Below are 16,379 nucleotides of genomic sequence, written 5' to 3'. Positions count from 1 at the left end.
CCACCATGTTGCTCAGATCCGCCACCCGACGCTCCAGATCGGGTCGCCACTTGAGTACCTCGTCGATCTTGGCCGATGTTGCTTGCTGGGCCTTGGTCTGCGCGTCCATGGAGGCTTCGATCTTGGCCTCAAGCTTGATGAGGAAGGCAGAGACACTCGGGTCCATGGCTTTCAGATGCGCCCTGGCTCGGTGCAAGCTCCTGGTCTCGACGAGGCGCGCCAGAACGAAGCGGAGAGGGTGAAGTTTGGTCTCTGATACCAGATGTTAGGGACGAACTAGTATTTCATATAGCTTGGTAGCAATCTCTCGTACAACTCAATTGCAGCGTCGATTACAGAGGAATTGCAAGAGTGGCGGCTAGGGTTCCTAGCAAGGAAGGTGAAAGAGGTAGGTGGCCGTCGGGTCGTTCGCCTGATCCACTGGATGCTTTGCGCTCTGGCGGTTGAGGATTAAGTAGTCCTTGCCTGGGCTCGGGCTGCTGCCACCCACTCCGGGCCCCATCACTTGTGGGTTGGCCACGCGTGCACGCTTGGACCGTGCACCGTGGGCTTGGTTCGCTTCTGCCGGCGGGCTCTTTGGGTCAGCGATGCTGACACTCGGGCTGAGCTGATGACCGTCGAGGCGGCCGGGGCAGTATTGCAGCGGCGAGGCGGCTGGGGTGGCATCATAATGGGGCGAAGGGGTGCAACGGAAAGGTTACATGGCCAGGCGGCCAGGTGGCGGGCTGAGTGGAGACGGGTAGTGGGGTGGCAGGGCGAGGAGCGGCGGACCGGGCGAGGCACGGCGGGAAGGCAGGCGCAGTGGACAACCTGATTCGCGACAACGGGCCGGGCGGGTGGCAAGGTCAATGGCTCGGCGGGATGGGAGGTGGAGTCCATCGGGACGATTTTTGACCCAACTCCTCCCTAAATCTGGAAATTTTACAGAACAGGGGAGTTAGGGATAGATCGAGCAGAGCAACCACTGGCCGCGGAAACTGAAGGAAAAGGAACCCCCCAGGGTCCGACAGACCCGTGACCGTGCCCACCCAAAACCCCTGACGCGCATAACCCCCATTCCGCCCAAATGCCCGGCCGCTCGCCGGCGCCCACCGGCCGCCGCCGGCGCCGCAGCCGAGGCTGGAGCACTCCGTCTAAGGCCTCCCGTCGCCCACAGTCCCCTCCCCCTTCCTCCGCGCCGCCCCTTGCCCAGCAGCCGCCCCTGCCCCCTGGCACCGAGGTCGAGGTCCGCGTCGACGACGACGGCTTCCACGGCTCCTGGTTCGAGGCCAAAGTCGACAGCTTCCTCCCTGCGCGCGGCCGCGGCTCCCGGGCCCGCTACACCGTCACCTACTCCCATCTCCTCTCCGACGACTCCGGCGGTACCCTCGTCGAACCCTTCGCTCCCTCCCACATCCGCCCTCGCCCCCCTCCTCCCTCCAACCCGGAGCCTCTCTGCCTCCACGACATCGTCGAGGCCTTCCACAACGACGGATGGTGGTCCGGAATCCTTCTCGCCACTGACCCCCTCACCGCCGCCTTCCCCATCACCCGCGAGGTCATAACCTTCCAGGATCCCCACCACGTCCGCCCTCGCCGCGACTACGTCGACGGCCAGTGGCTCCCGTCCAAGGTCGCCATTTCTGTCCAGCCCAAGCGGGCGGTTAGGGTTTACGCCGTTGGGGACAAGGTGGAGGTGGTGAGGGACCGGGACTTGTATGGCTACTCGTGGTTCCCCGCCACCGTGGCCAAGGTCATTGATAGGCTGAGTTACCTCGTGGAGTACTCCGATCTGGAGGAAGAGGTGGGTGGGGGGAAGGCCATGGAGTACCTGCATTGCCTCTTCATCAGACCAGACGTGGAGCACTCTCCGCGGGAGAGCGAGTTCCGCCTCGGTCCTGGTGCCGCAGTGGAGGTGTACTGTGACGGCGCTTGGTCACCAGGGGTGGTGCAAAGGGCTGTTGGCGAGGGTGAGTACGAGGTTAGCATTGACGGAAAGGAGGGAGAGCTGTTGCTGAAGAAGGTGCCAGAGTTGCTCAAGCCTCAATACAAGTGGAATGGCAAGCATTGGAGGATTGTAAGTCCTAAGGTAATATTTGCGAAATCCACCTCCTACCGGTGCATGCTAGTTCACAGTTTCAGTACTTTGATGTTATAGTTTTTGTTTCTGGATTGTGTACACCTGCAAATTTTGCTGCTTTCGGCCATGAATCGATCAGGGTGATTTGTTTTTGTCTCGTATCCGATTTGATTAAAGTTAGATGATACATCTTTGGGAGTTACTCCCTCCGTCCCAAAATGTAAGATCCCTTTTTACACTATCATAGTGTCAAAAATGATCTTATATTTTGGGACGGAGGGAGTATTTGTTTATTCTTATAAATATTATTTCGAAATTTAATGTATTATCCTTTTCCCACAACCCGCTAGCCATGCATTCTTAAAACATGTTGCTTCTGAGTTCCGACGCCAAGAGTTTGATAGTCTGAGGTTCTGAATTACTTTCTTGAAGAACTATGAACTAATATGAAGATTTTCTTGCATAATCGACTTTGATTTTTTGCGTCATAATTAAACTTTAGATGTTATGTCTTGTTGTATTGCCCACAATGTTGGACTACCGATGGTGTCACTAAAGATATTGACATGCTCTTCAAAATACATGCAAGAATAATATGTGCTTTCAGCCATTCTTCGTGTTTCCATCATTTCATTTGACATTATCAAATCTGAAGCTGTAAATGCTGGTGTGGAGCTAGTATCTAGCTTCTCTTGAACCATATCCAGCTTCCATTTTTTCTCATAACAATATCAATCTTGTAGACTTCAACTTTGTTCATTACAATTAGTCTGATTGTATGCCATGTATTCTGCATCCCTTCTTTACCTCAGTGCTCTTGATCATTTTCGAAAGGTGCTAGTTTCATGTTGAAGTCTTACATATAGATACATAGTAGGGAAATTGCAAGATGGCTTTTGTTGACAGGTTACATCATACAATTTGTGGAACACTTCAGTTCCAGTGGAAGTATCTAACTACTTTCCCAGTTTTCTGTTATACACTGAAAAATTAGGAGGTGTTTGGATGTTTTGTTGGGTTAAATGTGGGATGGAGTGTCTTCTGTCCTGTATGATTTGCATGGTGGCATTGAACCATGACACAATAAAGGCTGAAGTTTGGCTGTGGTGAAGTGTCATCATCCTGCTGATTTATCTCTGCACATGTTACTTATTTACTTGTGTTGTTTGCTTTGGAAGACTGCATATGAGAAGGTAGGACCCCAAATGATTTTGTGTGGAAGGTGTGAGTTGGGTTGGGTTTCATCCTAAATCTTTGCATTTGGTATCAGACCATCCAAGGGTCAATGTTGTGGACAATTTTCCCCCCATGGAAACCGATTTCGTGGCTGATTCTTTTGCATCTACTGCCCCAACGTCTTATATTTAGGAATGGAGGTAGTAATATATAGGAAAAATAGAAACAGGAAGGCTATGCTACAAATATCTTATAAATTCTCTAAATATTTTTTCCTCCGCAGTTGCATCTGTTGGACTGGTACTGCATGGTAGGTTGAAACAATAGTATTATGAAGTGCATAATACTTGTATAGTCTTATTACTACTAGAAAGTTACACAACTGAGCTCAGTGCATATGACTACATTTGTGATTTTTTAAACATATTTCAATGTTTTACAAATAAAAAAAATAATGTATTGTATTGAAGTATGAGCAACAACAACATTTTGTGAAGTATAGTCAGTTTGGAATGTAGAAAAGACAAATTTGTGCACACATTGTTGATATGTATGAAAAATATAGATATATTTGTGCCACTGGTGCATATGTCTGTGTGTGCCAAAATACCCGTATTGTACTATGCTCGTTTTCACTACTCCCTCTGTTCCATAATATAGTGCATATAGGTTTTTCAATAGTTAAACAAGTATATGTTTGACCAAGTTTCTAGAATAAACTAGCGAAATCTAGAATACTAAATAAAAAACATATAAAAGTACACTTCATGATGGATCTAATGAGACTAATTTTGTATTGTGGATGTTGATATTTTTTCCCTTAAACTTGGTCAAACATAGCCATTTTTGACTTTTAGAAAACAAAATATGCACTACATTTTGGATGGAGGGAGTATATAATAAGAGGCTGTCTGGCTGGACACTCTCATCGAAACAAGAAACGAACTGTTACATTTTGTCTTATCTTTTTTTTTGTTGAGAAGGGGAGCCTTGGCGCAGTGGTAAAGCTGCTGCCTTGTGACCATGAGGTCATGGGTTCAAGTCCTGGAAACAGCCTCTTACAGAAATGTAGGGAAAGGCTGCGTACTATAGACCCAAAGTGGTCGGACCCTTCCCTGGACCCTGCGCAAGCGGGAGCTACATGCACCAGGTTGCCCTTTTTTTTTTTAAAGTTACAATTTATATGATCACTAGGTTAGCCTGTATCATAATGACGCAGAAAGAAGAATCATGCGATTTTAGAATTTCATATTAAACCAGATATTTGTATCTTAGCAATGCATGAAGTATCCTACACGCGCTGTTCCATACAGTTTGGAGATATTTGGAATCTGGATTACCCTTCTGGCCTCCCTCCCCCCGTCTCATGCTCGCTCGCTTCCTGTTGAAGCATGCTTGTCGTTAGCGGCACATGTTTTGCGTTTAATTGGTATCACATTAATCATGAACTATAATGTTTTATTAATTAATAACTTATATGAGAAATCCCTTGACTGATGCTACTTTCTTTTCATGGCTTTTCCCCATCAGGCTGATTCATAATGAAAATTGATGAGGCATGTTGTCTCATGTGGATGCTTGGGTTGAGTCCTATATTACTTTCTTTTTATAAGCCATATGGATTGCTGAGTAATTGCATATCTTGATTTATTCAATCATGCAAGTATCTTGCACTATGCGGTCACATGCGTTAGTTTTATGACTTGAAAACGTTTTCATAACTGTTATTTTGATTATATTTGATATTCTATTTGTTATGCATTTAGCATTGGATATATTTCAATTTGCATGACCCACTCTAGAAATTTCCTTCGTATACAGAGACAAGGTAATAGGCGGCAGTCTGTATCTGGAAAACGTCCAAGCTCAGCTGTTGAGGTGGCATCCAATGATGATGAAAATAGCCATCATACACAATCTCCAGCCACAAAAAGGTCAAGGATAGAACTGCCACGAAAAAAACTTGAAGAGTTAACTGAAGGTTCTGAACATGTGTTGGAGTCTGAGATGGACACTAGTTTATCTGCACTACGCAAGTCACTAGCAAGCAATTTTTCTCCAAAAACCTGTTCTCCGCGATCTAGAAAAAATAACTTTCAAGCGATTTCACGAAGGATAGTGGATTCTTGTACAGCGCCGATGAAGGGGCTTGGGGTTCATCATGCTTCCTCAGAAAATCCAACACCTCAGAACGAATCAAGAGCAGATGGTATTGTGGAAGTTGTTGTTCAAGAAGCCCCGCTTGACATGATGCTTTCAAATGGTCAGCTTAATTCACCTGTCTGTGGAAGAATTGCTGATGAAGCCCATGATATGCTTTTGATTGCAGGATTAAGAAAACAGAAAATGGATTCCTCTTGCATAAATAATGCTGTCCAGAAACCACAGGAAAGCCAGGAAAGCCCGCTTGATGTCCAGCCACTCCAGGTAAAGAAATTTAGTGCCAAGCATAAAGGTGGGGAAAAAGGCGGGGAAACTCACCCTATTCAAGCACTTGAGGGAAACAGTGACACATTTAATAACGTGAGTCGCTGTCATTGTGTTTGTTAGTTAAAGTAACGTTTTACATGCAATGCATTTATAGTTACTGTAAATGTCAAATTTTCTCATCTGCAGATTCAGTTGAAAGGTAACAGCAATAGCTCTTGTAAGGAAATTATTTGTGCTTTGACTGCTTCGACGTGCAATGCCCCTTCACCGCTGGATAAGCAGACGAGAGCACCTGATGCGGTATGTCTTGTTACTGTTTATGTTAAAACTCTTCCTTAATAGTATCCCTGCTCATGTGCATTATCTGTTCTGCCTGTCAATCTGTTTGCAGGTGTCAAGAGGGGCTGATAGTAGCTCAAACACAAAGGTTTTTGCCTCCAAGAAATGTGAGTAATTTGTCTAAACAGTGTCCATCAACTAGATGGTTTATCAAAATCTAAATATTGTTTTGTAATGTGCAGCAGCTGAAAAGAAAGGCTTCAAAGGTTTGTCTAGCCCACATAGCTCAGGGCATGGAACTAGGACTGTCCAGAAGAGAAGTGCAAAGAAAGTGGCAGGGCGACAGAAAGAATGCTTCATGGAAGTATGAACTTTTTTGTCTTGATAAGGTATTTCTATCAGTTTATGGCTTCTTACCTCAGTAAATTTTCAGAGACAAGTGGACAGCAGAGGACCTCATACTCAGCAGCAGCTCAACAGGGAGGAAAAAGTAAACGTAAATGACGGAACAAATCAGGAACTGTTTCCTTTAATACCCCCAGGCTTCAAATCAATCTGTAACGGGCAAGGTATGTGTAAACTACCTGTGGAAGAAATGTGCGTTCATTTTATGTTGAATGTCTCTGAAGTTTATTGATGGCAGGTTTACTACCCCCAGGCTTCAAATCAATCTGTGACGGGCAAGGTATGTGCTGTGTAAACTACCTGTGGTAGAAATATGCATTCATTTTATGTTGAATGTCTCTGAAGTTTAATATGCATTCATTTTATGTTGAATGTCTCTGAAGTTTATTGATGGCAGGTTTACTCGATGGGGAAAAAGTGGATGAGAGACCAAATCAACTACATATTCAGGATGCTGGGAGCTCACAGTGCACCATGGAAAACACTGCATTAAGAAGCTGCTCAGCTGTTGGGACTTCTCTGCACCCACCTTTTCTTTCATGTCAGATCTCTGGTGAGCGTTTTCCGTTCATCAAGACCTCATCCATATGGTATCAAATTGAACCAATGGAAGTGTTTCGGAAGGTACCACAGGAACCCCATTTCCTTCCACTTCAGCAATTTATGCCGGAACTGCGTGAAGGAATGGCTATAGGTCTAATGGTGACATATGCCAGCTTAGTTGAAAGTGTCAAGCGATCATGCATAGAAGATAATATTGAGTTATTTGAAAGAAAGATCAACGCACTTGCCCATTTAGAGGAAAATGGATTTGATGTTAAGTTGCTGCAGCACAGTCTGATGAAATTACTTGAGGCCAAATGGGAGCACACCAAGCATCTTGGACATCTGGACGAGTTGAAAGAATTGGTACCACGGAAGGAGTCTGCCATGTCCCACAAGCATGCATTACTTGTTGAAAAGGAAGGAGCTATATTTCAGCTTGAGCAGAAACTTTTGTGCCTTCGTGGTGAAGCAGAGCAGATTGCAAAGGAGACAAAAGATGAAGATGCAGAGCTCTTGAGGCTGAAAGAGGGAGTTAACATAGCTCAGGAAGCATGTGTTAATGTTGAAGTGCGGTTTCATGACATCCTAGCCGATATGCGTTCGAGACTGCAGCTTTCCGAGTGATACGATATTCAGAAATCATTTCAGTCTCCCAACTTAATTGTTCCCGTAGCTTATGCTCCCGTGAGTTGCACCTTTTATCTAGGATTATCACCAAACTTGGATGAGGGTTCCAATTGTCATTCGACACCTTTTATGCAAGCAGCAGATGTATGGATCTTCAACTCTGTCAAGTTTAGACCCATTTTTCTATGCTAGTTGGACGATATTTATGGCTGTGTAAACTGGTTGTCTCGTGTTGTCATTCATTCCCCGAATCCTGTGATGACTGCTATGCAGTGGGTCAATCTGAAAACATGCTGTTGATTTATACGTATTATCTGATCTGTATTTATTTTTGTATGGTTTGATGCCCGTCAACTTGGCGTGTTTCTGTTAATCATTTAATCAATCAGATCCTGTTAGCACTTGGTAGGAGAGAACGGCATCGCAGTGAATTTGCATTGCTGCTGATTGAAGTGCTTATGCTGCATGCGATGAAGAAGCCTATTCAGGTCCACAACTACGTTTTGCCCTTCTTTATAGATCATGGTATATTATAATTTTGCAAATGTTAACCCACATGTGTGGCACAAAGCAATATGATCCAAACTCCTTTATTGCCATTCATTTTGTCACGTTAGAACATATAATATTAGCGGGAATCTTTTTGGTTTTGGCTTAAAAATGTTTTATTTCCTAATTAAAAAATACAATTTAAAAATTAAAAATATGTTTTCATCATTAAATCCGTCTCGATGAGATTTTCAAAACTAGATCTCATGTTGACATGTTCTGACGATTTTTTTTTGCTCAAAAGTTGCCATGATGTTTACACCGTACTTGTCATAGTGATTACACTAAAGTTGCCATGTGGTAATTTTAGTTTATAAAGCATGGCAATTTTAGTATTTTGACCATGGCAATGCCAGTACTTTGACCATGAAAATTATTTTTTGTATGCACCATGGCAATTTTAAGTGCATGTATCATGCCAATTTTAGTTTATGCTTCATGGCAAGTCTAATTTCTTAATTCTCCATTTTATAATATGTAAAAGTTTACTTTTAAATATAGAAGAAAATAGCTGAAACATATCATGGCAACTTCAATGTAAACACCATGGCAATTCATGTGCAATAGATATGACAACTTTTAACCCTCAAAAGGTCATCGAAACATATTGATATGAGATATAGTTTCGAAGTTAAGAGATAAAACATTTTAAAAACTAGAAAAAAAATTCCTACATGCATGCATGTGGTGACGTGGTGCAGTCTGTGTGTTATAAGGCATGTGAGCGGATGTCACTCCCACCACACATGTGAGCGTTATCAGCGTCCTATAATTTTGTATCTTGCTGTTCGCTTTTGGCTACATTCTCGCTAGATGACCCGATGTGTCCTTGGTCCGAATGTCAAACGCAATACAGAAGTTAAACAAACTATGAAATCGTTTTTTATCCTTGTCGTCCTTCCTTTTCTTATAAATCAGGATATATTATTATTTTGTATGCCAGATATAACAAAGAAGTTAAGCAAATATATAAAACCCATTTTATCCTTGTTGTCCTTCCTTTGTTTATGAAGAAGCCAAGCAGGAAAAATATATATTAGAAGCTAAAGCCTAAATCCTTTACAGATTACCTATTGCGCCCAGTGTCAAACGCAGTAGAGAAGTTAAGAAAAATATATCATGTTTATTATCTGCCACTGGAACAAAGTGAGGGGGCTTGCGGCTAATTTTATACTCTCATTCATTCCAAAAGTGAAAGTGAAACCCAATGGGTGGATGAGGCTAAAGCTCGGCTATGCAAATTTGAATGTTGATGCAAGTTTCGATGTTGATTCGCTTGCAGGTTCAGTTGGAGCAGTACTACAAGACCACATCGAAAAATTCATGGCTGCTACTAACGAAAGGATTCTCTCCTGAAGCTATAGCAGTGAGATTTAGTATAAATAGGGCCCGTACAATTGGCTGCAGAAAGACTGAGATCTGATAGAGGTAAAGGTGTCCCGTCTTTCGATGAGATGGTGGCTATCGTTTTGGAGGAAGTCGACTTTGACGATCCGACTACGAACATGCGAGGATGTCGCGCCTTAGCAATTGCTAAACCAACTCCGAGAGGTTATTGACCACGCCGGAGCACGATCAACCCGACCACGAAGGTCTGTTTCCTGTAGGCAAACAAAGAACAAGCAAGAAACTAAGATTGCAATCTGCATATTGCGAATATAAGAGAAAAACTTTGTTGATCAAGGTGGGGTTCTGTGACGCATTTGTGTGGTCGTTGAACACAAATGAAGTACGCGAAGTTGCAGCTATGATGAACTTTAATCTAAACAAAACCCAAAGTCTAAACGATGCTCTAAGGGCTGTATATATGAAGGAAAGAGGGGGGTGGATTTCGCGGCCCTTGGAGGAGGGGTCCGAAACCAACCCTAACTCTTGTTTCCCCACACATACGGACTCTAAAAGCAGCCTATAATCAAGTATTTCAAAATTACATGGGCCTGGCCCAAAAATGTGGTGAAGCAGCACCTAGGATAGCCTATGGACGAAATTTATGAAGTGGCATCTTGTATATTTCGTCCAAGGCTTTATTCACTCATTATGGTGGCTTCAAAGTCCTGGAATCATCACTTGTAACTCCGTTCTTGTTCCTCTTGCGCACGCCATCATCTCCATACTTGAACTTGCTCCAAGGTTCATCTTTCTTGTTCAAGCTAGGCCCTTCATTTGTAAACAAAACAAATGTATCCAATTTAGGCAGCATCATATTCTCATGAACATTAGAATCGTTACCAAGAAACGAAAGTACCTGATAATTTAATTGGCGTGCGCGAGCGCTAGTAATTGGTCCAGTATGTATAGCAGCAGGGGCTGCGGGTGTAATAATGGTATTGATGTCCTCATCATCCTCCCCTTCTTGAAATGAAGTCTTCCTCGACGGAAGCTCATCTTCCTCACCCAAATAAGGCTTCAAATCTGCAATGCTAAAAGTGGGACTAACCCCAAAATCAGCACGTGGCATTAGCTTTGATTTGTGCAAATTAGGAAATCTATCCTTACACAAATGTAACCAAACAAGATCTCCATGTGCAAACACAACATGCTTTCTACCCTTATCTCCTACAAATTTATATTTAGCATTCATACGCTCAATGTTTTCCTTAGTTAACTCATGCATTTTTAAAATCAATTCAACACGTTCTTTAGCATCAAAATTAACCTTCTCCGAAGGTGGAAGAGGCAACAAATCAATAGGTACACGATGTAGGAAACCATGCACAATTTTAAAAGGGTACATCTTAGTAGTAGAATGCAATGAACGATTATAAGAAAATTCAATATGAGGCAAGCATTCTTTCCATATTTTTTATTCTTCTTCAAAAAAGCCCTAAGCATAGTAGACAATGTTCTATTGACTACTTCAGTTTGTCCATTAGTTTGGGGGTGACAAGTAGTACTAAAAAATAGTTTAGTCCCCAACTTAGCCCATAAACATCTCAAAAAGTGGCTAAGAAATTTAGTATCACGATCTGAAACAATAGTATTTGGCACACCATATAAGCGAATAATTTCACGAAAGAACAAATCAGCAACATTAAAGCATCATCGCTTTTATGACATGGTATAAAGTATGCCATTTTCGAGAATCTATCTACGACAACAAATATGCTATCCCTCCCCTTCTTTGGTCGAGGTAAACCTAAAACAAAGTCCATAGATAAGAGCATCATCGCTTTTATGACATGGTATAAAGTGTGCCATTTTCGAGAATCTATCCACGACAACAAATATGCTATCCCCCCCCCTTCTTTGCCACGGTCTACCAAGTAATAAGGAACATGCTTGCATGGGTACCACATCACAATCAACATAATCAGCATATGTAGAGATACTAAAATGCACATGAACAACACGTGTTACCTTAACCTTATTGCTGTTGTTGAACCATTGGATGTAGTAAAGATGTGGATGTGGTCTTGTGGTGAGAGATAGCTTCTCCACCATCTCCATGCTAGCCAAGTTGTTGCAGCTTCCTCCATCTGTGATGACGCGAACAGAACGTTCCTTCACAACTCCCTTTGTATGGAACAAATTATGCCTCTGATTTTGCTCAGCTTGCGTAACCTGCACACTCAAAACACGTTGAACAACTAAACATTCATACCTGTCAGCATCTTCAGCAGCCAAGTATTGCGTCTCATGATCAGAATCATCTCCACCGTGTTCTTCACTTGTAATAAGAGCCAAAGTCTCCTCATCATAGTCACTAGCAGACTCATACCCACCATCCTCGGTAACAATCATCACACGCTGAGATGGGCATTGTCTCGCATAAAGACCTCCACCCTTGCAACGATGACAAATAATATCATGCGTTTGCCCTGTTGATGCCATGGATGAAGAAGAGCTCTGTGCAGGCCCAGAAGGTGTGTTCTTGGCAGATAGTGATGGTTGTGCCTGCTTTCTTATATCATGGTTGGCGATGGCAGCTGACGGAGGCGCTAGTGCAGCAGAACGTGTGGAAGTAGAGGATGCACGCGGTGTCCATGATGAAGGTCGACCTGCAGAAAAGTTAGTTTGCGCCAATGCTTGTCGATCCTGCACTTCACGTTTAGCTTTGCAAGCAAGATGGAATAAATGAGTGATATTATTATATTCCTTATACCCTAGAATGGTCTGAATCTCTTTATTTAATCCACCCATAAAATGTGCAAGCATAGCTTCATTATCCTCAACAATACCACATCTAATCATATCAGTTTGTAATTCCTGATAATATTCTTCTACAGAATTTTTTCCTTGTCTCAAACGCTGCAATTTTCAAAGCAATCCACGTTGATAATATGGTGCAACCCAGTGAGTACACACAACAATTTTCAAAGCAGCCCAAGTAGCTGGAATAGGATATAAGCTACAATGTTCAGACCACCAAACACATGCAAAATTAGTGAAAGCACAAACAGCAGCAGGAACACGTCTCTCCTCAGGATATTGTAAATATGTAAAATGTTGTTCAGTTTCTAACTCCCAAGTAAGATATATATCAGGAACACATCTACCCTCAAATGGTGGAATATTCAATTTCAGTTTAGGAAAAAGGTCATGATCTCGTACCTCAGGTGGTGGTGCAGCCCTACTGTTGTGATGATATGCATGAGGACGACCTGGTGGTGGTGGTGCTGGTGCTGGTGGTTGCACGTAGTTCTGATTTTGATCAACCTCATCCTCATAATGGTCCTCCACCTCTGCAGTAGCAACAGGAGCTACAGAAGCATCAACAGTGGCACCAGAATTTTGACTAGTCTCAATGGGAACGCGCAGTGCTCGTCCCACTTGATTTGGAAGGTGACGTTGTTGTTGTTGTTGTGGCTGTAGAGGTGCATCAGGTGCAACAAGCGGTGGTTGTAGAAGACGCGCAAGTAATTCATTAAACTTGTTATCGAGCTTTGTTTCGAACGCCTTCTCAATGCCATCTATCTTCTCCATGGCCTCTTCAAATCTGTTTAGCACATCTTCTACCTGTCCACTCATCATTTGCTGAAACTTATCATGTAACTCTTTGTTCGTCATGTTCTCCCAGTCAGTCTCATCGGCTTGTGATCCTGCCATGGATAGCAGTAATAGAAACACACAAAAATATGATCCTACAGACTACTAGGAAGTGGTGGTGTGGTGGACAGTCACAAATCTGTCAAGCGAATTTCAAATTCTTACCAGTTCTTACCAAGCAGCAGGTGGTGATCGGCAACCGTTGTAGTTAAAACTCTCAAAGCTTGGATAGAGCGATTACTAGGGAGAGTCAAACGCACGCCGTAGATGTATGTGGAGCTGGGAAGACTTATAATATGATAGCAAAAAGGGTCAGCAATAATCAATTCAGAGATGCAAAGTTGAATAAACGCTCAATGACGGTACTGTGCTGGTCCTAGGCTAGACCGTGCTAGAGATGTGAGCCTAGAACACTAACAAAATCACAGCGCTGCACGTAAACAAGGGAGAAGCACACTCTGATTTTTTTCTTTTTTTTCACTTTGTTTGCACTTTTTTCCTAGGCTAGACCGTGCTAGAGACTTAGTTTTTTTGAAACTGGAACTATTTTTCTACTGTGGGTAACACGACAGTTCGAGATTCTTTCTCTGTCATGACTCGGAGTATGGCGTGATCTGGAAATCAAAAACAAAGAAACAAATACTGGACTATGACTGGTGGCGGAGATGAATCTGGTGGAAGCTCGGACTGGTGGCGGATATATGTAGGGCGGTGGAACATGGACTGGTGGCAAATCTGTGATAGAGGTGGACTCAGATTATCGTGATGGCGGTGGATATGTGGTATATGGCAGCGGTGATGACGATGGTGATATATGGCAGCGGTGATGACGATGGTGACATATGGCAGCGGTGATGACGATGATGGTATATGGTAGCGGTGATGATGATGGTGGTATATGGCAGCGGTGATGATGATGATGTGGCGACAGCGTGACAACTTGTGAACATAACTCGAAACTCTAAAGGACTAGACATTAAGACCAGCAACTAGACACGACGATGCAACCGCAAATTTAATAATGCAAAACTCTAAAAAGATTATGCAAAGACTCAGATTGGTTTGGATATGATGAACTAACACTAATTTTTTGGATTTTCTGTGGACTGTAGGTATGAAGAACAGACTCGATCTAAACTACAAAAAACTGTAAAATCTCACCGAGCAACTTGGAAATCTGATACCACTTGATAGAGGCGAGGGTGTCCCGATGTTTCGATGAGATAGCTATCGTTTTCTGTGGGAGTCGATTTTGACAATCCGACTACGAACGTGCGAAGACGTCGCGCCTTAGCAATCGCTAAACCAACTTCCGAGGGTTATTGACCACGCCGGAGCATGATCAACCTGACCATGAGGGTCTATTTCCTGCGAGCAAAACAAAGAACAAGCAAGAAACTAAGATTGCAATCTGGATATTGCGAATATAAGATGAAAGCTTTATTGATCAAGGTTGATGAGGACATGACTACCTTGGATACGGCCAAAAATATTGCATACATGTATATTTGTGAGGTGATTTCTAATGCAAACTATGCAATACTTTCTTTATGTCATCCAGGACAAAAATACTTTACAAACTTTTGTGCCATGTCTAATTGCAGGTGTATGGGACATTTGTAAAATCCACATATGAAGATAAGGGAAAAAAGAAGTTTAGGTGCTATTCAAAAAGTCCTCTCACGTCACTTTTGGGCCAAGAGAAGATAGAGTCCAAGCCTCTCACGTTCTGGATTCAGATTCGGACTGCACAGACATACCTGACTCAAAAAGCCAACAACTTTTTCATACGGACTCCGAATTGGGTGACTCTTTTTTTGTTTGAAAGTAGATTTCGTGCTCTTTCCAACACAATTGGATTCACCTTCAAATTCATCTAGAGCGTTGAGTTATGGACAAAACAATCTGACATTGCAGCAGAATACGAGTCAAACTACAAGCCCAAAGGTGTTGCATCACCTCCACTTGGGCCCATGAGCCTTGTACGACCTAGAGTTAGTTTTGGGCTGCCTTGGGACGTCCTCCCACCTCCTTGGCCGCCACCCCTTGCTCCTATATAAATAGATTCATCTAGTAATTTTTTCCTTAGGATTTGTTTAGTTAAAAGTTAGCCATTGCAACTTCGTGTACTTCGTTTGTGTCCAACGACCAGACCAAGACCACTTTCGGATCCCCACCTTTATTAATACTTCATCTATATTCGCAATATTCAGATTGCATTATCATATTCTTGCTTGTTCTTCGATTGCATGCAGGAATAGACCTTCATGGTCAGGCTGATCGTGCTTTCAGCATCGTTAGTAACCTCGGGAGATTGGTTTAGCGATTGCTAAGGCGCAATGTCATGCACGTCTGTAGTCAGATCGTCAAAGTTGACTCCACCAAATCGATACTTATCATCTCATCGAAAGATCGGGACCCTCGCCTCTATCAAAGGTGGGGTTCTGTGACGTCTTTGTCTGGTCGTTGAACACAAATGAAGTACGCGAAGTTGCAGCTATGGCGAACTTTTAATCTAAACAAATCCCAAAGTCTAAATGATGCCCTAAGGGCTGTATATATGGAGAATAGAGGGAGAATTTCGTGGCGCTTGGAGGAGGGGTCTGAAACCAACCGCAACTCTTATTTCCCCACACACATGGACTCTAAAAACAACCTATAATCAAGTATTTCAAAATTACACGGGCCTGGCCCAAAAATAAGGTGACACAACACTTAAAATAGCCTCTGGATGAAATTTATGAAGTGGCATCTTGTATATTTTATCCAAGGCTTCATGCGCTCATTATGGCGGCTTCAAAGTCATGGAATCATCACTTGTAACTCCGTTCTTGTTCCCCTCGCGCATGCCATCACCTCCATGCTTGAACTTGCTCCAAGGTTCATCTTTCTTGTCCAAGCTAGGACCTTCATTTGTAAGCAAAACAAATGTATCCAATTTAGGCAATATCATATTCTCATGAACATTAGAATCGTTACCAAGAAACAAAAGTACCTGGTAATTCAATTGGCGTGCGCGAGCTCTAGTAATTGGTCCAGTATGTATAGCAGCAGGGGATGTGGGTGTAATAATGGTATTAATGTCCTCATCACAAGCACTCCAAGGTGTCGCCGGAGGAGTATACATGCAAAAAGAGCAAACACAAGCAACACTCGGAAATACAATGGTTAGCACACACAAAGTGTCCATCATGTAAGAACGAGTCCGTTCGGCAAGATTGTTCGTGACAGAGTGCATGAAGCTTATCAAGATGATACAGAATGATATGCAAAGCATTCATGGGAGCAAAAATATTCATTATGCACACTAATGTATTGTGAA

At 43.0% G+C, this 16,379-nt stretch overlaps 1 protein-coding gene across 3 annotated transcripts; it reads left to right on the top strand.

The window, feature by feature from the left end:
• The first annotated feature begins 970 nt into the window (after positions 1-970).
• On the top strand, positions 971-7,835 carry LOC123086065 (DUF724 domain-containing protein 3). Of its 3 annotated transcripts, XM_044507760.1 has the most exons (9): positions 972-2,068; positions 5,057-5,444; positions 5,565-5,758; positions 5,852-5,965; positions 6,057-6,111; positions 6,187-6,308; positions 6,378-6,513; positions 6,588-6,629; positions 6,747-7,835. In XM_044507760.1, exons 1-9 carry the CDS (start codon positions 1,067-1,069, stop codon positions 7,517-7,519), a joined length of 2,826 nt encoding a protein of 941 aa, XP_044363695.1. In that variant the 5' UTR covers positions 972-1,066; the 3' UTR covers positions 7,520-7,835. The 3 variants fall into 3 exon arrangements, with proteins under 3 accessions (XP_044363694.1, XP_044363695.1, XP_044363693.1); XM_044507759.1 differs by having other exon boundaries at positions 971-2,068; positions 5,057-5,758; positions 6,190-6,308; XM_044507758.1 differs by having other exon boundaries at positions 5,057-5,758.
• Positions 7,836-16,379: the final 8,544 nt, after the last annotated feature.

The sequence above is a fragment of the Triticum aestivum genome, chromosome 4A, assembly GCF_018294505.1.
Source record: "Triticum aestivum cultivar Chinese Spring chromosome 4A, IWGSC CS RefSeq v2.1, whole genome shotgun sequence".
In the NCBI taxonomy this organism is placed as follows: domain Eukaryota; kingdom Viridiplantae; phylum Streptophyta; class Magnoliopsida; order Poales; family Poaceae; genus Triticum; species Triticum aestivum.
The sequence above is the reverse complement of the archived record's forward strand: the minus strand, read 5'-3'. Positions and strand labels throughout refer to the sequence as shown.

Excerpts from the sequence above, each read along its gene's own strand:
- LOC123086065 (XM_044507758.1), top strand. The coding sequence starts at position 1,067 with ATGCCCGGCCGCTCGCCGGCGCCCACCGGCCGCCGCCGGCGCCGCAGC. Across the intron at positions 2,069-5,056 it reads GGAGGATTGTAAGTCCTAAG|AGACAAGGTAATAGGCGGCA; the intron begins GTAATATTTGCG and ends CTTCGTATACAG. Across the intron at positions 5,759-5,851 it reads ACAGTGACACATTTAATAAC|ATTCAGTTGAAAGGTAACAG; the intron begins GTGAGTCGCTGT and ends TCTCATCTGCAG.